Source organism: Watersipora subatra, chromosome 10, assembly GCF_963576615.1.
Source record: "Watersipora subatra chromosome 10, tzWatSuba1.1, whole genome shotgun sequence".
NCBI lineage: Eukaryota > Metazoa > Bryozoa > Gymnolaemata > Cheilostomatida > Watersiporidae > Watersipora > Watersipora subatra.
Window position 1 is genome coordinate 31495858 of NC_088717.1, and position 23774 is coordinate 31519631.

A 23774-nucleotide genomic window follows, 5' to 3' on the forward strand; every position below is an offset into this window, starting at 1 on the left:
CTCCAGCCCCTTGAATAATCCTTGTAAGATAATCCTTGTAAGATAATCCTTGTAAGAAAAGCTGATCAACTTGGGGCTCAACTTCACTAACTGCCTGTGACAGCAGTTCCCACCATCTGTGGCTCACAGCTTTTTGCAAGCCACCTCAAGTTTACATTCAAGCAAATCCTTTTGGGTTATTTCATATCGTAAAATTTCTTTTTGTAACAAGAGATAACATTTTTACACAAAGAGGTTTCTTAACATTAAACCTGTGCAAGTACAGGCTTTCATAAATAGAGCTACCATTACATTACAAATTGATTAACAGCATTTGATGAATCGCATAACAAATTAATACTATTTGAAAGTTCTACAGTTCGACATTGATCAATTGCTACTACCAATAATTGATATTTTAGGACTATTATCAGAGTCGCAGAGCAGCTTGTGTGATTGTCATTATTTAAAGAATGAGTGTATATTGATTGATGTTATTGGAGGAATTGTGGCGCATTATAATTCACTTTATTTGAAGAATAGCCAGGTGGATTGTTTGAGGAATTACAGCATGGATTTGCTGATATGATTTGAGTAATTACGGTAGAGATTGATCTTATTTGAGTAATTACGGTAGAGAATGATCTTATTTGAGTGATTACGGTAGAGATTGATATTATTTGAGTAATTACGGTAGAGATTGATATTATTTGAGTAATTACGGTAGAAATTGATATTATTTGAGTAATTACGGTAGAGATTGATCTTATTTGAGTAATTACGGTAGAGATTGATCTTATTTGAGTAATTACGGTAGAGATTGATTTTATTTGAATATTGAGAGAGGGAGGATGATTAAACAATGAGACGCTGTTTTCTATAAGGTATAAACAATTTATTTCAGATGAAAGTCACACATAAATATTATAGACCAATAAATAGCTCAAATACATAAGAAATGAAGTCATGAAAGTCATGAAAATGCAATGCAACAAACACTGAGGAAATGGATGGGCAGAGCAAACCCAAATTTAGCTCTTTTTCAAAGACTTGCGACTCTTTCGAACCTACAACAAAAATACACAACTGCTTTAGTGAGTAAAAATAAGTATTAGCATAAATTTAATTGAACTCTGACTGCAAATAAGTGAGAAAAGGTTAGAAAACAATTCAGTTTAGAACAATTGCATGCAATTAGAGCTCACAACTAACTGTATTAGCTCAAACAAAGACTTTTCATGAGTTTTGCTACAAACAGTAGCCATAAACTTTAAGATGTTGGTGCTCTGTAAGATACCCATGAACCTTAGGATGTTAGTGTTCTGTAAGATACCATGAACCTTAAAATGTTGGTGTTCTGTAAGATACCCATGAACCTTAGGATGTTGGTGTTCTGTGAGATACCCATGAACCTTAGGATGTTGGTGTTCTGTGAGATACCCTTGAACCTTAGGATGTTGGTGTTCTGTAAGATACCCATGAACCTTAGGATGTGAGTGTTCTGTAAGATACCCATGAACCTTAGGATGTTGGTGTTCTGTAAGATACCCATGAACCTTAGGATGTGAGTGTTCTGTAAGATACCCATGAACCTTAGGATGTTAGTGTTCTGTAAGATACCCATGAACCTTAGGATGTTAGTGTTCTGTAAGATACCCAATGAACTTTAGGATGTTGGTGTTCTGTAAGATACCCTTGAACCTTAGGATGTGATTGTTCTGTAAGATATCCATGAACCTTAGGATGTTAGTGTTCTGTAAGATACCCCATGAACTTTAGGATGTTGGTGTTCTGTAAGATACCCATGAACCTTAGGATGTTAGTGTTCTGTAAGATACCCATGAACCTTAAAATGTTGGTGTTCTGCAAGATACCCATGAACCTTAAGATGTTGGTGTTCTGTAAGATACCAATGAACCTTAGGATGTGAGTGTTCTGTAAGATACCCATGAACCTTAGGATGTGAGTGTTCTGTAAAACACACATGAACCTTAGGATGGGAGTGTTCTGTAAGATACACATGAACCTTAAGATGTTGGTGTTCTGTAAGATACCCATGAACCTTAGGATGTGAGTGTTCTGTAAGATTTCCATGAACCTTAGGATGTGAGTGTTCTGTAAGATACCCATGAACTTTAAGATTTTGGTGTTCTGTAAGATTTCCATGAACCTTAAGATGTGAGTGTTCTGTAAGATACCCATGAACCTTAGGATGTGAGTGTTCTGTAAGATACACATGAACCTTAGGATGTGAGTGTTCTGTAAGATACACATGAACCTTAAGATGTTGGTGTTCTGTAAGATACCCATGAACCTTAGGATGTGAGTGTTCTGTAAGATACCCATGAACCTTAGGATGTTAGTGTTCTGTAAGATACACATGAACCTTAAGATGTTGGTGTTCTGTAAGATACCCATGAACCTTAGGATGCGAGTGTTCTGTAAGATACACATGAACCTTAAGATGTTGGTGTTCTGTAAGATACCCATGAACCTTAGGATGTGAGTGTTCTGTAAGATTTCCATGAACCTTAGGATGTGAGTGTTCTGTAAGATACCCATGAACCTTAGGATGTGAGTGTTCTGTAAGATACACATGAACCTTAGGATGTGAGTGTTCTGTAAGACACACATGAACCTTAAGATGTTGGTGTTCTGTAAATTACCCATGAACTTTAAGATTTTGGTGTTCTGTAAGATTTCCATGAACCTTAAGATGTGAGTGTTCTGTAAGATACCCATGAACCTTAGGATGTGAGTGTTCTGTAAGATTTCCATGAACCTTAAGATGTGAGTGTTCTGTAAGATACCCATGAACCCCAAACCCCAGAAAGATCCAATAATAAACGTGCTAGGCAACAAATATAGTTAGAGCAGTGAGTGGAGCATACCAGACTGCTTGGTAGGTGATCATGGTCTGATTTCCACTTGACTGTGTCGGGAAGCCACAAAGGCTGTGACTGAGACTTCATTAGCTTTTTAGAAGTCTGCTGGCAATGACGAGACGTCTTACCTGTAGGACAAATGTAAAGCAAAAACACTATATAGAAAACAGTATAGAAAACGTATAGAAAACAGTTCCCAGGCCAAATTGGAATATGTAAAACAGCAACTCAGTTGTATGAGCAATTTTTTACCAGGTAACTGATGATGAGATTATAAGAATTATCTGAGTAGGTAACTGATGATGAGATTATAAGTATTATCTGAGTAGGTAAATGATGATGAGGTTATAAGAATTATCTGAGTAGGTAACTGATGATGAGATTATAAGAATTATCTGAGTAGGTAACTGATGATGAGATTATAAGAATTATCCGAGTAGGTAACTGATGATGAGATTATAAGAATTATCTGAGTAGGTAACTGATGATGAGATTATGAGAATTATCTGAGTAGGTAACTGATGATGAGATTATAAGAATTATCCGAGTAGGTAACTGATGATGAGATTATAAGAATTATCTGAGTAGGTAACTGATGATGAGATTATGAGAATTATCTGAGTAGGTAACTGATGATGAGATTATAAGTATTATCTGGGTAGGTAACTGATGATGAGATTATAAGTATTATCTGAGTAGGTAATTGATGATGAGATTATAAGTATTATCTGAGTAGGTAACTGATGATGAGATTATAAGTATTGTCTGAGTAGGTAACTGATGATGAGATTACAAGAATTATCTGAGTAGGTAACTGATGATGAGATTATAAGAATGATCTGAGTAGGTAACTGATGATGAGATTATAAGAATTATCTGGGTAGGTAATTGATGATGAGATTATAAGAATGATCTGAGTAGGTAACTGATGATGAGATTATAAGTATTATCTGGGTAGGTAATTGATGATGAGATTATAAGTATTATCTGAGTAGGTAACTGATGATGAGATTATAAGTATTATCTGAGTAGGTAACTGATGATGAGATTATAAGTATTATCTGAGTAGGTAACTGATGATGAGATTATAAGAATTATCTGGGTAGGTAACTGATGATGAGATTATAAGAATGATCTGAGTAGGTAACTGATGATGAGATTATAAGTATTATCTGAGTAGGTAACTGATGATGAGATTATAAGAATTATCTGGGTAGGTAACTGATGATGAGATTATAAGAATGATCTGAGTAGGTAACTGATGATGAGATTATAAGTATTATCTGAGTAGGTAATTGATGATGAGATTATAAGAATTATCTGAGTAGGTAACTGATGATGAGATTATAAGAATTATCTGGGTAGGTAACTGATGATGAGATTATAAGAATGATCTGAGTAGGTAACTGATGATGAGATTATAAGAATTATCTGGGTAGGTAACTGATGATGAGATTATAAGAATGATCTGGGTAGGTAACTGATGATGAGATTATAAGTATTATCTGAGTAGGTAATTGATGATGAGATTATAAGAATTATCTGAGTAGGTAACTGATGATGAGATTATAAGAATTATCTGGGTAGGTAATTGATGATGAGATTATAAGAATTATCTGAGTAGGTAACTGATGATGAGATTATAAGAATTATCTGGGTAGGTAACTGATGATGAGATTATAAGAATGATCTGAGTAGGTAACTGATGATGAGATTATAAGTATTATCTGAGTAGGTAACTGATGATGAGATTATAAGTATTATCTGAGTAGGTAACTGATGATGAGATTATAAGAATTATCTGGGTAGGTAACTGATGATGAGATTATAAGAATGATCTGAGTAGGTAACTGATGATGAGATTATAAGTATTATCTGGGTAGGTAACTGATGATGAGATTATAAGAATTATCTGGGTAGGTAACTGATGATGAGATTATAAGAATGATCTGAGTAGGTAACTGATGATGAGATTATAAGTATTATCTGAGTAGGTAATTGATGATGAGATTATAAGTATTATCTGAGTAGGTAATTGATGATGAGATTATAAGTATTATCTGAGTAGGTAACTGATGATGAGATTATAAGAATTATCTGGGTAGGTAACTGATGATGAGATTATAAGAATGATCTGAGTAGGTAACTGATGATGAGATTATAAGTATTATCTGAGTAGGTAACTGATGATGAGATTATAAGAATTATCTGAGTAGGTAACTGATGATGAGATTATAAGAATTATCTGGGTAGGTAACTGATGATGAGATTATAAGAATTATCTGAGTAGGTAATTGATGATGAGATTATAAGAATTATCTGAGTAGGTAACTGATGATGAGATTATAAGAATTATCTGAGTAGGTAACTGATGATGAGATTATAAGTATTATCTGAGTAGGTAACTGATGGTGAGATTATAAGAATTATCTGAGTAGGTAACTGATGATGAGATTATAAGAATTATCTGAGTAGGTAACTGATGATGAGATTATAAGAATTATCTGGGTAGGTAACTGATGATGAGATTATAAGAATGATCTGAGTAGGTAACTGATGATGAGATTATAAGTATTATCTGGGTAGGTAACTGATGATGAGATTATAAGAATTATCTGGGTAGGTAACTGATGATGAGATTATAAGAATGATCTGAGTAGGTAACTGATGATGAGATTATAAGTATTATCTGGGTAGGTAATTGATGATGAGATTATAAGAATTATCTGAGACTCTTAGTAGGTAATTGTTCATAAGACAGTTAACATTTCATAACCTGCTACCCCCACATATTTATATCAGTTTAGGAGCAAGTTTGTCTACGCAGCATTCATCTACAAAACTGGTAGTTGTCAAGCTCTACTCCACCCACGCCATATCTAAAAAACTCATTGACTCACTTAGTAGCTGTGCATCCAGATACAAGACAGCTTCAAAGTTCGACATTTGATTATTCCTGCAGAGAGTGGCAGGATTGCAGGACATATTGACAGCTGAGAGCAGATTTTCTGCTTCAATCAGCCCACTCTCTGTCCCCTGCTCAAGCAGCCACTTCGCTCTTCTAAGTCTCTCTTTATCTGAAATATCTCCCTTTGGCTTTGCTTCTTTCTGCAATACAGCAGAAGCTCTTTTTTATTTTCGTGCACACAACTCTACTACATCAGTGCGCAGAATGATTCCCCAACTCTATTACATCAGGGCGCAGAATGATTCTTCCGGGTATCTCTTTTGTCATTGATTTCTACAAACCGCATCTGTATTGTCTTATTAAATATTTTTGATAAACCCAGTTACCTAATTGAAAGGGAGGCTGTGAAATTTTATAGCTAACTGGTAAGCCATTACAGGGTTTGACAAACTAATTACTACATGATATACCTCTGAATTGAATAAGTTCCAGTGAGAAGCGCTTATACCCCCAAGTTAAATACATTCTAGTTTTAAAACGCATTGGTATACCTTCGAGTCGATTGTGTTCCAGTATAAAGTTTATGGTGTAAGTACGAGTTGAATATGGCTCAGTATGGAGTCTATAGTATATACATGTATGCAAGTTAAACATGTCCTAGCATGAAGTTCTCGATATACCTCCGAGTTGAATGTGTTCTGGTAGAGAGTCTGTGGTATTCGTCCGAACCCACGATGCCCCACCATGAAGCCAACGAAATACCTGTTGAATGTTTAGTTGAATGTGTTCCAGTGGGGAAGTCTGTAATATTCCTCTGACTTGAATATGTGCCATATGTAGTCCAAAGTACAGCTGAATGTTTAAAAGCGGTGATAAACCTCCGAATTGAATGTGTCCTGCTATAAAGTTTATGATATACCTCTGAGTCAAATGAGTTCCACTGTGAAATCCATGATACACATGTACATCCGAATTGAATGATTTTCGGTTTGAAGCTAATTGTATAGATGGAGTTGAATGATTTGAAGTCTATCGCATACCTGTGAGTTGAATGTGCTCAAGTATGAGGCCCATGGCACACCGCCGATGTAAATGCGTTCTAATTTGAAGTTCATTGTAGACCTCTGAGGAGAATGTGTTCAGGTTTAAAGTCTTTGGCATATCTCTGAGTTTAATATGTTCCAATATGAAAGCCATATTATACCTCTTGTGTTGAATATGTTTCAGTGCAAAGACATTATAAATATATATATATAACTGCTACAGTCTACATACTACACCTTGTATATCAGTACTGTATATGTATATATGGGGTCACGGCAGGTCTGTTTTGTGCTGGTGCACTCTTCAGGTGACTTATGTTAAAATCTATATTATTTTTCCCACGACCAAACAGAGTGAAGCGATTGGTTGGGAGATTTATGATAAATGCACATGTGCACACAACTCCCGAAAATTGTTCTTCAACAATGAGATGAACCCTTGTATCAAAACTTCATCAACAAATTTAACCATCGTTTTGTAGAGTCGTTAAAGTATAATAACAATACAAAACACATACAAACCTATTTAAATATGTTACCAAGTCTTTGTAAACCGTCGTTATTATCTTAAAACTTACCCATCTGATCGGATTATAAACAAATAGACAGATTTATTTGGACGAAAATCGTTATTAAAACTTGCTAAGCCTCACTTTTATAAAAGTTAAGACCGGAAATTGAAACGCCGAGCGACAAAGAATAGAACGATTAAGTCGTGCGCATTTCACAAAAAAATAATGTGCACTTTTCACCAGTCTATAGCATTGTCAAAGGTTTCGGTAATTAACGTAGGAGTACTGAAACCGTTTCATTTTTGCCGATTTCAAATTAACTGACATTTCAGACACATTTGAGTACTTTGGTATTCTAACTGATGTCTAACGCAGTGTAAGTAAAGGAAATGACGATGATATTTTTTTCTAACGATTTTTATGAGATTACGATATTTAATTAAAAGTTTGGATATTCTTCTTGATATTGTTAGCTATGACGTTTTGAAATGTAAACAAAATTGTGCACTCGTTTTCTATTATTACTGTATTACTATTACTAAGTTTGGATATTCTTTTTGATACTTCTTGATATTGTTATCTATGACGTTTTTAAATGTAAACAAAATTGTTCATTGGTTTTCTATTATTACTGTATTACTATTACTAAGTTTGGATATTCTTTTTGATACTTCTTGATATTGTTAGCTATGACATTTTTAAATGTAAACAAAATTGTTCATTGGTTTTCTATTATTACTGTATTACTATATTAATAATATTGGTTATTCTAATAATATCAATGCATTTTACTTCTAATATTGCATTTCTCCTATTGCATGGGGTGAGATATAGACATATAATCTTATCCTTTCATTATTGCTGTTTGTCATGACCAAACACTTTTTTAAATAGATTTTCTAAAAATCTATATAAATATCACTTCTTGATATTGTTAGCTATGACGTTTTGAAATGTAAACAAAATTGTGCATTGGTTTTATATCATTACTATATTAATAATATCGGTTATTTTAATAATATCAGTGCATTTTACTTCTAATATTGGCCAATATTGCAATTCTCCTATTGCAGGGGGAGAGATATAAACATATAATCTTTTTTTTCATTATTGCTGTTTGTTGTACACAATAACACCCACACCCAGTACATTACAGCTACCATTGCAGTTATCCTATTGCACTGCAGCGCCATTTGACTGCTAATATTGCATTCCTCAACCATCAGTACCCTTTATTTTTTCCAATATCACTTTGGTTGTGGGCTGTATGACAGTAGAATTTCTAGTAATATATATATAAATATGTATATATAAATATATATATATAGATTTTACCACAAGTCACCCGAAGAGTGCACCAGCACGAAACAGACCTGCTGTGACCCGAGCGTAAAACACCAATCTGGAAGAAAGATAAGTAACATAAACCTATTCCAACACTCTAGTTAGTTATAACACTCCGCACTTTTTAGAGCGTAGAGTGCTGTTAGCAGTAGGCCTGACCACTTATCTATTATATATATATATAAAAATGCAAAATACCATACAATTGCAATATTAAATTTACATATAAACTTAAATACCTTAATGCGGCCTTTAATCTCGAGAGTTATTACTGGTATATTAGTTTGATTGAGTTTCCACGCAGATTAGATCGTTCTTATTAAGTTTTTTTATTAAGTTTATTGCTCCGAGGTTACAAGTATTGGGTTCTTCATAGACATATCAAAGGTTTAACTGGTGGTTGGCGCAGATGTAGTATCTCTATGAGGAAAGCGGTATTTTGCGTACTGTCTCTTCTAGCTTGAAACCTGAACTATAATTGCCTAGTGTAGGTAAATACGTTTATTTTAAAATGAAAATAGTATATTAAAAAGGTGATGTTGGTAGTAGATATATTGACCTTGGCCGTGATTGCTTGCTGGGCCAACAAAGTACGAGTTCAAAACTGGTGTAAAAACATTGAGTGTGAGGCAACTTGACTTGCCATATTACTATAAATTCCACTGTCATACGGCCTACGACCAAAGAGATATTGGAAAAAAAGAAAGGGTACTGATGGTTGAGAAATGCAATATTAGCAGTCAAATGGCACTGCACCGCAATAGGATAACCGCAATGGTAGCTGTAATGTACTGGGTTTGGGTGTTATTATATACAACAAACAGCAATAATGAAAGGAAAAGATTATATGTTTATACCTCTCCTCCTGCAATAGGAGAAATGCAATATTGGTCAATATTAGAAGTAAAATGCACTAATATTATTAGAATAACCAATATTATTAATATAGTAATAATATAAAACCAATGCAGAATTTTGTTTACATTTCAAAACTTCATAGCTAACAATATCAAGAAGTATCAAGAAGAATATCCAAACTTACAATTAAATATCGTTATCTCATAAAAATCGTTAGAAAAAAATATCATCGTCATTTCCTTTACTTACACTGCGTTGGACATCAGTTAAAATACCAAAGTACTTGAATGTGTCTGAAATGTCAGTTAATTTGAAATCGGCAAAAATGAAACGATTTCAGTACTCCTACGTTAATTACCGAAACCTTCGGCAATTCGACAATGCTATAGACTGGTGAAAAGTGCACGTTATTTTTTCGTGAAATGCGCACGACTTAATCGTTCTATTCTTTGTCGCTCGGCGTTTCAATTTCCGGTCTTAACTTTTATAAAAGTGAGGCTTAGCAAATTTTAATAACGATTTCCGTCCAAATAAACCTGTCTATTTGTGTATAATCCGATCAGACGGGTAAGTTTTAAGATAATAACGACGGTTTACAAAGACTTGGTAACATATTTAAGTAGGTTTGTATGTGTTTTGTATCGTTATTATACTTTAACAACTCTACAAAACGATGGATAAATTTGTTGATGAAATTTTGATACAAGGGTTTGTTTCATTGTTGATGAATAATTTTCAGGAGTTGTGTGCACATGTGCATTTATCATAAATCTCCCAACCAATCGCTTTGCTCTGTTTGGGATAACCTCTTCATCGTTTGCCGTTTTCCCACAAAAATGACGTAATAATTACAACTCTATGGCTTTCTTTTAGCTTCATGACACGCGATGCTTTTTTGTCCTCGACGTATTAGGGCTAATTTGTTTTCGGCAAAACGATATCGACAATAGACTCTCTCGATATTAGAATTTAGCGATTAAATTTTATTAACTCTATGAAACATGATGCCGTTTTTGTGAACCTCTATTTCTGGCTTTTCTTAAGGTTCAATTGCTAAATCGCTGTTAAGGTCACTACTTTTGACGCAAACAATTGTATTATCTCGAGTAGGAATAGCATCTAGATTCTCTCACCTTCGATCAGACAAAGACACTACAATATTTTATTTTTACATAACATATTGTCGTACCAGTATCGTCATATTCAGAGTTTTGATGGATAGCTGTTGGTGGAACAGTAACTTTTTTATACACACACTTCTATGCAAGAATTTTTATTATTAATTCAACAAATTCACGAATTTTATTTTGTTTTTTCAATTCGTATTAATTGTATCATTACCGAATCATCTCATAATGTAACCATAGCAAAACAGACTCAATTTAGCTATTACTTGCTAATTATTTCACTGTTACATCTAAACCCTTTATAGTCGTTTTATTTTTAAAATTTATTTGACCTGCACGAAACATTTTACTCATGATATGAAGTTTAAAAGTTGTTTGACAAAGTAAGTTTGAAAACCTTTACAGTTGTTTTAGGTAGAATGGCAAATGTTGTTATATATATGTTAAATACATATCAATTTTCTGTTCAGTTTTTTTAATTACCCGGGCAACGCTGGGTTGTACAGCTAAAGGTATTAGCTTACACATCTTTCCTGTTAAACCTAACCAGTTAGTTTTTCGTAATTAATTTCACACTTTACAACAAACATTTGTAAGATTACTGTAAGATTTATCGTGTAAGATTGCAAGTATCAGTTATTCTCCACTCTCTTATATTTAGATACATTGAGAAATATATATATATATATACAAATTTAAATTCTCTCATTACATTTATAAACTTCTTATGACTTTTGAAGTTTATAATATAAGTTTTTTAAAGTTTGTTTCATCGTTGCTATCATTTCAACTTGCATTCTTTTAAACATAAATTGAGTATCGTGTTTAAAGTATAAACATTATTCATTTTCCTATCACTGTTATTATTACTTAATTAGTTTCTAATCTTTATTATTAATATTATTCTTTTATTCAACCATTTTTGGCAGACGTTGTTTTAATAAAATTTCAACTACAAAACACTATGATATTCTGTCATATTTTTTAGTATCGTCGTATTCAAAGAATTGATGGATAGTTTCTGGTGGGACAGTAACCTTTTTATACCCACACACTTTTATGCAAGAATTGCTACTATTAATTCAACATACTCATGAATTTTATTTTGTTTTCTCAGTTTGTATTAATTGTATCATTACTGTATCATCTTTTATTGTAATTGTTGCAAAACCGACTTAATTTAGCTATTACTTGCTAATTATTTGAAATTTACATCTAATCCCTTTTACAATTGTTTTATTTTTTTTAATTTATTAGACTGGCAAAAATCCTTTTCCTCATGATATGAAGTTTGAAAGTTACAGCTGTTTTTATTTTCTCTCAAATTATTTCAACTACACAAAACACTTTTTTCATGATAGGATACCTATCATGTTTTCCATGCTACCTATGTAGTTTGAATGTTAGAATAGCAAATGTTGTTATATATGTTAAAAATACAAATAGATTTTCTGTGCAAAGACTTTTTTATTACCCGGGTACAAGTACAGCTTATGGTGTAAAATGTTGAAAAAACACTTTAACGCAAAGTTGTTTTCTCGCCTTGAAGCGGATTAAAATTTACATTATTTTATTTTAATGGGAAAAATTGTTTCGGATCTCGAACTTCTAGAACTGATTATGTTCGAGAACTGAGGTTCCACTATACGTTATCAAAAGATATAGGTCGCTGAAAGTTATGAAATTTTAAATTTTTATTGGTTTGAAAACCTTTACAGTTGTTTTATTTATTTTTAAATCAGTTGTCCTGCACAAAACCTTTTCCTCATAGTATGAAGTTTGAAAGTTGTAATTGTTTGAAAAAGTTTGAAAACATTTACAGTTGTTTTATTTTCTCTCTTAATTTATTTCAACTACACAAAACACTTCTTTCATGATATGTAGTTTGAAAGTTAGAACGGCAAATGTTGATATATGTTAAATACACATCAATTTTCTGTGCAAAGACTTTTTACTACCCGGGCAACGCCGGGTGACACAGCTAGGATTGAGGCCATGGCGTCACTCGGGGATGCGCGGGAGACCTTTTTCGCCCCGAGTACAGCGAGAGTTTCCAGGTGCGGCTTTCCGCATGAATGAGTTAGTGAGTGCTAGGCGATTGATTGCGAGTGAGAGGCAATTGGTTGCGAGTGCAAGGTGATGGATTGCAAAGCGAGTGCGAGGCGATTGATTGCAAGGCGAGTGCGAGGCAATTGGTTGCGAAGCGAGTGGGAGGTGATTGCAAGGCGAGTGCGAGGCGATTGATTGCGAGGAGAGTGCAAGGCGATTGATTGCGAGGCGGGCCGATTGATTGCAAGGCGATTGATTGCGAGTGCGAAGTGATTGATTGCGAGGCGAGTGCAAGAGCGCAATTGTCAACTGCTCGGCGGGTAAAGACTGGTCAGCCGAGGCGGGGGCTCAGCGGCAGAAGTGCGCGATTGTCAACTGCAAATATAGACGGGTATGAATGGATGCATGAATCTAGACACATGAATCTAGAATATTTATTAGAGTTTACACGCATCTAGCTGTAAAACACATTGCAGATTTCCATTGCTCTCCCCAACATTGACATGTATACGTGCATGCATACTCTGATCAGGACAACAATTTCAGTAGACTGCATATTTGGAGTTGTTTTACAGTATGAAAGACAACTCTCAATAAACCTTATGCTGCACGTGAATCTGTTCCTGTAGGTGGGTAATGCAGCTAGTATATATATATAAGGGCAGGAAGTCAACTCTCATTGGTAATGGGATTTGTGTCCCTTGCCTGAGCTCTGAGCTGCACTGATGAGCCTTAAAGCCGAAACAGTGCTGTCTGTAGCATGAGTACATATATATGTTTATATATATTTGTTTATATATATTTGTTTATATATATACAGTCAAACATGGATAACTCGCCCACGGATAGCTCGAACACATGGTTAATTCGAACGGTTTCTTTGGTCTGTTCCCACGTAATGATAAATTGCTATAGATAACTCGAACTCAACACTATTAACTCGAACTGTTTTTTTGCCCAACGGCTACCGGAAACGTTTGTTATCGCTTTAGAAAATCAAAGCCTATTCAAAGCCATAGAGGTAAACCTCATCTTTTCGTAATTCATAAGCGTCGTTATTATCACCATCGGCAAAATATTTTTGTCAACGACTTTTCTAAAGGTTTGGTGAAATTTGATTTATACTGCTATACGATGAATAGCACGGGCTAGCCGGGTCACGCGCGCAAAGATTTTCGCCACGCACATACAAAACAAAAACAGCATGTTGTTTTTGTTTTGTATGTGCGCGGCGAAAATCCTTGCGTGCATGACCCGGCTAGCCCGTGATGAATAGTTTTCCGATGTTGACTCCGTGTTGAATCAACGTCGGAATGTTGAATGTTTAAAACGTCTTAAAAATTGTTGTAATTAAACGTATACGTTGTCTTAGCTAAAAATAAACTATTCATCGTTTGACCTAAACACAGAATACGTGTGTACATTCAATAAGTATCCATTCAACAAGCGTGAGTGATATACAATGTACCGTAAAACCTCGTAAAACTTCTAATTGAACTGCCTCGGAGTGTTGCTCTTAACGAATCCCAGGTAAAGTAAGGTAATCTTTGCATAAACTTCAAGAAAAATCGGCAAAATTGATCGTGGGTAAAACGCTCAAAAGAAAAAGATGTCTTTTCTTTTGAGCATTTCAACAATGATCAAGTTTTGCCAATGTCAATCTAAAAAACGTCTTGGCAATAACATCACCTCAAACAACAAACCAATCTCAAGTGATAGGAAAATCTCTATACTTTTTGATAAAAACGTTTTAAACTTTACATTAGAAGCATTTAATTTGAAACAAGCCATTTGTGCTTTTGATTTATATTATAGTTTGTATATGTACATGTATCTACTAATAAATAAGTAAATACATGGGCTTGTGACAGTGCTCTGATAACTTGAACGCTCTGATAATTCGAACACTTTTGCTCGGTCCCGTGAAGTTCGAGTTATCCATGTTTGACTGTATGTATATATCAAAAATCAGAATTGTATCCCGTTGTACATAAAAGTGCTCGAAGTTTCCTGAGCCGATCTATAAAATAAATAATAATAGAGCAGTGTAAAATTTGATAAAATTTCTTCAGATACAAAATAAATTCAGTATCTGATGATTGCCTGTGCATGAAACTTTGAGTAATACAGTTTTTATCAAATTTTACACTGCTCTATTATTATCTATTATATATATATATACATATATACATATTGATAACATATGAGGATAACATAGGAGGATAGTATGTACCGCAGAAGCAGATCTTGACAAGATATTGTTCAGCTGTTCTCGCATAAATGACAGCTCCTAAAACAAAAATGTGGCAATCAATAGAAGTGGCAATCAATAGATGTGGCAATCAATAGTTATGGCAATCAATAGTTATGGCAATCAATAGATGTGACAATCAATAGATGGCAGATAAGGCAAGATACTGTTGACAATCTGTGAGAGGAGTTTCTTTTTCTAATGCCAAAAAGTAGGAGTGAAAACAAACCATTAAACATAATCTATCCAAACACTAATACCAATACATCATCTTTTTTATCTAATCTCATTAATACTTTCATACCTAAGTCTAATAGTGTATAAAAATCACCTACCTCACCATGTTTGCGTGAAAATTCCTGATCCAGAGATATTCGCTGCAGTTCGGCAACCGCCTGCTGATATTTGTTTTTGGTGGACCTAAAAAAATGAAAAAATGTTAAACTGCGAACATTTCTGAATGAAAATTTTACACCAATAGTGTATATAGTAACAGTCTACGTACTACACCTTGTATATCAATACTGTATATAGTAACAGTCTACGTACTACACCTTGTATATCAATACTGTATATAGTAACAGTCTACATACTACATACAGTATATCAATACTGTATATAGTAACAGTCTACGTACTACACCTTGTATATCAACACTGTATATAGTAACAGTCTACGTACTACACCTTGTATATCAATACTGTATATAGTAACAGTCCATATACTACACCTTGTATATCAATACTGTATATAGTAACAGACTACATACAACACTTTGTATATCAATACTGTATATAGTAACAGACTACATACAACACCTTGTATATCAATACAGACGGTTCCCTACTTACGAACATTCGAGTTACGAACAACGGTACATACGAACGCATGTACGTTGTTCGTAACTCGATTAACTTTCGAATTATTTGTTTGAACTTTGTTTGAACTTTACATACGTATTGTAAAGAGATTTGATGGCCTTTACTTGACAAGATCTCTACTAACAAATAAAGTTAAAAGAGTGCCTGTCGTTTCATTCAGCTTTTAATTAGCGAAGGAAATTTCACCAGCCGAGGAGCATACGGCTATTTGCTCTGCTCAACTAAATGCGCGCACTCATTTATATACAATAATATCAACCGTTCCGGCTAACGGCAAACGGTAAGAACACCAGCTAACAAGGTGAATGAATGGGACCGCTAGCGCGTTGGTATGACAACAATCTAAGTGACGATAAGTGATGGTGTTATGACGGTATATCAGATATAACAATAGCATAACGAGTGAAACAACGATATAATAAACGGACAACACATACAAAAAATAAGACAACAACGATAAGTGATAGCATAACGATTACAACAACAATATAATAGAAAGGACAATAAATAAGAAATGCAGTGTCATGGCCCGGCGTTCACCAAAGTATTATTTCCATTTTATTAAATATTTTTTTCAGTACAAACCAATACAGGTTAATTATACAAGCCTTAAACATACTTATATAAACCTGCAATATATTTATATAGGCCTTAAATATAAATTATAATACAAAATATAGCACTAAAACAACTTACGAACAAATTCACCTTACGAACAATCGTTCGGAACGTAACGCGTTCGTAGGTTGGGAACCGTCTGTACTGTATATAGTAACAGACTACATACTACACCTTGTATATCAATACTGTATATAGTAACAGACTACATACAACACCTTGTATATCAGTACTGTATATAGTAACAGTCTACATACTACACCTTGTATATCAATACTGTATATAGTAACAATCTACATACTACATATTGTATATCAGTAGTGTATATAGTAACAGTCCATATACTACACATTGCACTTTACTGTACAGTGTGCTCGAATTGACATATGAGCTTAATGCGTTCTGGGATCAAGCTCGTATGTCAATTCTTTCATATCTCAAATCATTTTCCTTATATAAAATAACAAAATCTAGATTAATCTGTTATCAATCACCCTCTGAAAAAACCTAAAAACAGGATATTATGATGGAAAAACAAGCTTTTAATTGTTCTAATTTACCACCTATGTTCACAAAGTAACAAATAGCTATCTATTAGTTATGGTAGCTATGGTACAAATAGCTATCTAGTGGTGATGATCCGCAATAAAATGTCACATTACCCTACAGGATAAAAATATTCGATGGTTATAAAAGTTCGCGATTTCGCAAACAGTCAATTCCACGAATTATTAAATTCCGCGGAAAATTAGTTCTATTTTTAATCACAAGAAAGAATAACTACTGCCTCAAAATTAAAAGCTAGCCGCTAGGCAAAAATGCTAAACGTAGTTGAGTTTCAAAACCTTTTTAAAATCATTGCTGGGGGGCTTTGAGTTAACTCTATTGCCAATGCATCACATTTCTTTACAAAATTATTCAAGGTTGTGACAAGATATGCAGAAGGGCGTCATAGAAAAAATAGCCGCTGGGCAAAAAGTACTAAACGTAGCCGAGTTCCAAAACTTCTTTAACATCATCGCCGGGGCTTCGAGTATTATTGCCATTGTAACGAACTTCTTTACAAAATTATTCAAGGTGTTCACAAGTTATTCGGCATGGCTTCGTCATCGCAAAAATCTCTCCTACAGTCTTTTGACATTGAAATCAACTCCATAAATTTCTAATACCATAGTTGAGGACGATAATGATTCTGATCTGGACATTATGGTATGTATTTGATTTGCAGTGCAGATACGTTTTTCCATAATTAACTGCGTTAGTTAATTCTTTTGATTAAAAACTGATCGCTTTCATTAAATACTTCAGCTATTGTTTTTGTACTTCCTTGACACTTATAATTTTTTTGTGTGTTTACTGCAGATTGAGAATGAAATATAACCTATTACGATTACGAAAACTAGAGACAAGTAGAAATATTCATCAAGGCAGGAATATTGGCAGAGAAGCAACCAGTCAACCTAGACCCCCTTCATCGACAACAACTCTTTGATATCGCTGCAGCAAACATGATTATATTATATATTTTATTTCATGTATAGATATATTATAATTTATTACAAACTTGAGTGCACAAAAAAAAATTTCAAATACAAATAATATTTTACAAACGATGAATAGAGTAAATATAAACAGTTTAGTCTATATGGCGGTTGTCTAGCAATAAAATTAAACTGGTACTCTTGATAAGAGAATACTAGCGTATAATGGTGCTCTCTGACTAGTTATTTTGGTAATAGCAGCTCTATGTCGCTGTCACTGTCTTGGGTAGACGTTAAAGGCGATTCTCTCGTTACTACATGGCTGATAAGGAAGTTATCATCAGAACTCTCCTCGTGGCTTACTATTGCAAAGTTCTGCCGGTTGGCCAAAACTTTGTGCTCGTAAAGGCGTTTTTGTTCCTTTTTAAAACAGATATATTCTTCTCGTTAGCAGCTGCGGTCACTTCTACCTCAATTTCAAGACCTCCCTGAGTGATTGGTGATCTTCTAAAAATGACATCTACCACCCTTGCAGTCATTGTGTCTCCGTGTATGATGAAAAATCTCTCTCTCACACTAAAACAAGTAACGAAGCAGTTGGGATGGAAAAAATAAATATTGCGTTTTACCGAAAAACTAAAGTAAAATTCAACTAATTTAGTAAATGGTTTTGAAGAAAACTCATTACTTACCACAAGTTGTTGGTTCATCAAAGGCCTCCTAATCAATGAATATTCGTGAAAACCTCTGAACACAGCAAAAAATTTACAGCTTAGCACAATCGACTCGTAGTTGTAAGCTAAATAGAAACCGAAACACGCAATGTGCGCATGCGTAGGGTTAACTCTATTGCTAGACGCAGTAGAGTTAACTCTCCATAGAGAGTGACAGTGTTCAGCCGCTAATAAATTAATCCGCGAATATGCATAAAACGGCAATTTTCGCGAAATTTAACTTCGCGAATAAATTCATCCTGTAGAGTATTACAGTATATACTTGCATATAAGCCAATCTCGCGTATAAGCCGACCCTAGAAAAACAGCCCTGAAGTCACGTAATTTATAAGAACCAGCATATAAACCGGCCCTATAAATCGTAACACGACGTACGTATTTCAGAGGAAAAGGTTGCGGAAAGAAGCAGCTTTTGCATGCTTAGTTCAAAACGCTTGTGATAAGTCAGTAGTTGTATAATTAGCTTATTGTTTCTCCAACTAATCGAATGGAAACCATCATCTGTTTGCGTTGAGCCAAAGAAAACCATGTTTACATCTCACACTGACCCCAGTTTGGCTCTACAGAAGCACATTTTTATACCTATTTGTTCTTCGCGACGATCAGAAGCATTACAGCTACACAAATTGGTTTCACAAATTGTAGATCAATGGACTTCTGATGATTATCTATTGGACAATAGTAGTAGTGACAGCGGGTGATCTTTAAAATTATAATAATAAATTTGGTCATAAGCTATAGTAATAGTGGTAACTCGTCTGACTCGGAACATGCTCAACTTGTCCACCATAATAGTATGAAGAGGACAACGAAGTGTCTGAACACTTTTGTCTGATTGTGTCCGATTCCGCAACACATTTGTGGCCTTTTCTATCATCAGATGATATACAGCTTTATGCTTATCAATTTGCTCAAATCTTAGAACAACTTGTTGCGCCAATGTCAAATATTTAAAATTTACCGAATATTTGTCACCATGAAATTTATTTGGTAGCGAGAGAGTTAATGGTAGTGGTAACCATTATTGTTGTTTTATTAATAAAGTTGAGTTAATAAAGGTTTGAGTTGTAGTTGTTGAAATTAAGTTAGCGTGTCATTTCGTTTGCTCTCAGAGTTACAAGTGTACAAGTCTGACCCCTAAGTTTTGTAAAAACGTTTTTGCGTTCTAGAATCAGCTTATATGCGGGGATATATGGTATGTACAGTGATATATAGTTCTTACCTTCGAGAGAGATCATAGCGCCTAATAGCGGTGCGAGATAGACTTGACCCCAACACCTGAGGTCACTTTTGTGATGAAACATACCATAAACTTTAAAACAAACTTAAAAATAATTTCGCTTACTAAGTAGAGGCTTAAGAATAAATTCTAATGATCTAACACAACACGCTAGACTTGAGAATAAGTTCTAATGATATTACACTACACACTAGACTTGAGAATAAGTTCCAATGATATTACACAACAAACTAGACTTAAGAATAAGTTCTAATGATATTACACTACACACCAGACTTGAGAATAAGTTCTAATGATATTACACTACACACTTGACTTAAGAATAAGTTCTAATGATATTAAACTACACACTAGACTTAAGAATAAGTTCTAATGATATTACACAACAAACTAGACTTAAGAATAAGTTCTAATGATATTACACTACACACTAGACTTAAGAATAAGTTCTAATGATATTACACGACACACTAGACTTAAGAATAAGTTCTAATGATATTAAACTACACACTAGACTTAAGAATAAGTTCTAATGATATTACACAACAAACTAGACTTAAGAATAAGTTCTAATGATATTACACAACACACTAGACTTAAGAATAAGTTCTAATGATATTACACTACACACTAGACTTAAGAATAAGTTCTAATGATATTACACTACACACTAGACTTAAGAATAAGTTCTAATGATATTACACTACACACTAGACTTAAGAATAAGTTCTAATGATATTACACTACACACTAGACTTAAGAATAAGTTCTAATGATATTACACTACACACTAGACTTAAGAATAAGTTCTAATGATATTACACTACACACTAGACTTAAGAATAAGTTCTAACGATATTACACTACACACTAGACTTAAGAATAAGTTCTAATGATATTACACTACACACTAGACTTAAGAATAAGTTCTAATGATATTACACTACACACTAGACTTAAGAATAAGTTCTAACGATATTACACTACACACTAGACTTAAGAATAAGTTCTAATGATATTACACTACACACTAGACTTAAGAATAAGTTCTAATGATATTACACTACACACTAGACTTGATTCTAATTGGTTATAATTGTGTTTTCGTTTTCTTCTTTTTCATTAGCTCATTCTAATTTGACGCTTTTTCTCTTTCACCTTCAGTCAGCCTTTTTAAAACTTTTTCAAACTGATCTGACGAAATAGACCGAGCGATGCTATTACCTCTCTGTTACCTCTGTTATGCTCTCCCATACCTAGCCGCATCGATAACCGTGTTGTATGCTCATATCTCAAATTCGTCTCGCATCGCACGGCAACAAATTGCTTGAAATTTTCCTTGTATCACAAACTTTTGGTATGCTGGAACACTCGTATGCCGAGGTATAATCGTACGCAAATACGGTACAAGGAACTAGTCTACGTGGGCTTATAGATCATTAAAAAGCCTACTTGAGATCTAGTTTCATAGAATGATTAGCCTGCTGCAACTCCTTATTGGATCTCTCCAACTCCTCAGTCTTGCTCAACATATAGTCATATGGCTGACCTGCTGCTGCGAGCTTCTCGTTGGCTCCTTCCAGCTACAATATTAACTTTATTTCTTATTAGAATCAGATGGCAAACTATTCATGTGAAAGTATACCTACAGAACAGTATGGAGGAAAGAAAGTGCTTAACTATTAAATTGACCATAAGAATAAGACAACAAAGTTGAATACTGTGTTTCTAAATTTACTTATTTGATGAAACTGATAAGGGATCAATTGATATTAGTACGACAGGTGAAGGTATCCCTGTATTGCCAGCGGGATGAGATGACAAGATGTCAGCAAAGTGAGATGACCAGATGTCAGCAGGGTGAGATGACAAGATGTCAGCAGGCGGAGATGACAAGATATCAGCAGGGGGAGATGACCATATGTCAGCAGGGTGAGATGACAAGATGTGAGCAGAGGGAGATGACAAGATGTCAATAAGGTGAGATGACAAAATGCAGCTGTGACTAGGATGCGGTTTCCATTTACAATTAGAAAAAGTATTTTAAAGGCTTCAAAATCTTTCTACACCTACATGTATGTACAGTCTATTATGTCCAGTTATATAAATTTTAGTAACCTGTATCCAGTCACCTATGTACAGTCTTTTATGTCCAGTTACATACATTTTAGTAACCTGTATCCAGCCAACTATATACAGTCTTTTATGTCTAGTTACATACATTTTAGTAACCTGTATCCAGCCAACTATGTACAGTCTTTTATGTCTAGTTACATACATTTTAGTAACCTGTATCCAGCCAACTATATACAGTCTATTATGTCCAGTTACATACATTTTAGTAACCTGTATCCAGCCAACTATATACAGTCTTTTATGTCCAGTTACATACATTTTAGTAACCTGTATCCAGCCACCTATGTACAGTCTTTTATGTCTAGTTACATACATTTTAGTAACCTGTATCCAGCCAACTATGTACAGTCTTTTATGTCTAGTTACATACATTTTAGTAACCTGTATCCAGCCAACTATGTACAGTCTTTTATGTCTAGTTACATACATTTTAGTAACCTGTATCCAGCCACCTATGTACAGTCTATTATGTCCAGTTACATACATTTTAGTGACCTGTATCCAGTCAACTATGTACAGTCTTTTATGTCTAGTTACATACATTTTAGTAACCTGTATCCAGCCACCTATGTACAGTCTTTTATGTCTAGTTACATACATTTTAGTAACCTGTATCCAGCCAACTATATACAGTCTTTTATGTCTAGTTACATACATTTTAGTAACCTGTATCCAGCCAACTATGTACAGTCTTTTATGTCTAGTTACATACATTTTAGTAACCTGTATCCAGTCACCTATGTACAGTCTATTATGTCCAGTTACATACATTTTAGTAACCTGTATCCAGCCAACTATATACAGTCTTTTATGTCTAGTTACATACATTTTAGTAACCTGTATCCAGCCAACTATGTACAGTCTTTTATGTCTAGTTACATACATTTTAGTAACCTGTATCCAGCCAACTATGTACAGTCTTTTATGTCCAGTTACATACATTTTAGTGACCTGTATCCAGTCACCTATGTACAGTCTATTATGTCCAGTTACATACATTTTAGTAACCTGTATCCAGCCAACTATATACAGTCTTTTATGTCTAGTTACATACATTTTAGTAACCTGTATCCAGCCAACTATGTACAGTCTTTTATGTCTAGTTACATACATTTTAGTAACCTGTATCCAGCCAACTATGTACAGTCTTTTATGTCCAGTTACATACATTTTAGTGACCTGTATCCAGCCACCTATGTACAGTCTTTTATGTCTAGTTACATACATTTTAGTAACCTGTATCCAGCCACCTATGTACAGTCTATTATGTCCAGTTACATACATTTTAGTGACCTGTATCCAGTCAACTATGTACAGTCTTTTATGTCTAGTTACATACATTTTAGTAACCTGTATCCAGTCACCTATGTACAGTCTTTTATGTCCAGTTACATACATTTTAGTGACCTGTATCCAGTCACCTATGTACAGTCTATTATGTCCAGTTACATACATTTTAGTAACCTGTATCCAGCCACCTATGTACAGTCTTTTATGTCTAGTTACATACATTTTAGTAACCTGTATCCAGCCAACTATGTAGTCTTTTATGTCCAGTTACATACATTTTAGTGACCTGTATCCAGTCACCTATGTACAGTCTATTATGTCCAGTTACATACATTTTAGTAACCTGTATCCAGCCACCTATGTACAGTCTTTTATGTCTAGTTACATACATTTTAGTAACCTGTATCCAGCCAACTATGTACAGTCTTTTATGTCTAG

The 23774-nt window shown here is 34.2% G+C and overlaps 1 protein-coding gene across 2 annotated transcripts in view; it reads right to left on the bottom strand.

The window, feature by feature from the left end:
* Positions 1–873: 873 nt before the first annotated feature.
* The window catches only part of LOC137405888 (progesterone-induced-blocking factor 1-like), a 46092-nt gene continuing 23191 nt past the window's right edge, over positions 874–23774 (bottom strand). Inside the window, exons 11-16 of one of the 2 annotated variants that reach the window (XM_068092330.1) lie at positions 21363–21493; positions 15292–15376; positions 14939–14995; positions 5765–5972; positions 2871–2992; positions 874–1046 (exon numbers count right to left, since the gene is read on the bottom strand). In XM_068092330.1, coding sequence (XP_067948431.1) covers positions 1011–1046; positions 2871–2992; positions 5765–5972; positions 14939–14995; positions 15292–15376; positions 21363–21493 — 639 coding nt within the window. In that variant the 3' untranslated portion in view covers positions 874–1010. Of the gene's footprint in view, positions 1047–2870; positions 2993–5764; positions 5973–6623; positions 6672–6812; positions 6897–14938; positions 14996–15291; positions 15377–21362; positions 21494–23774 lie in introns of those variants that run through there. The other variant, XM_068092331.1, reaches the window with a different exon arrangement.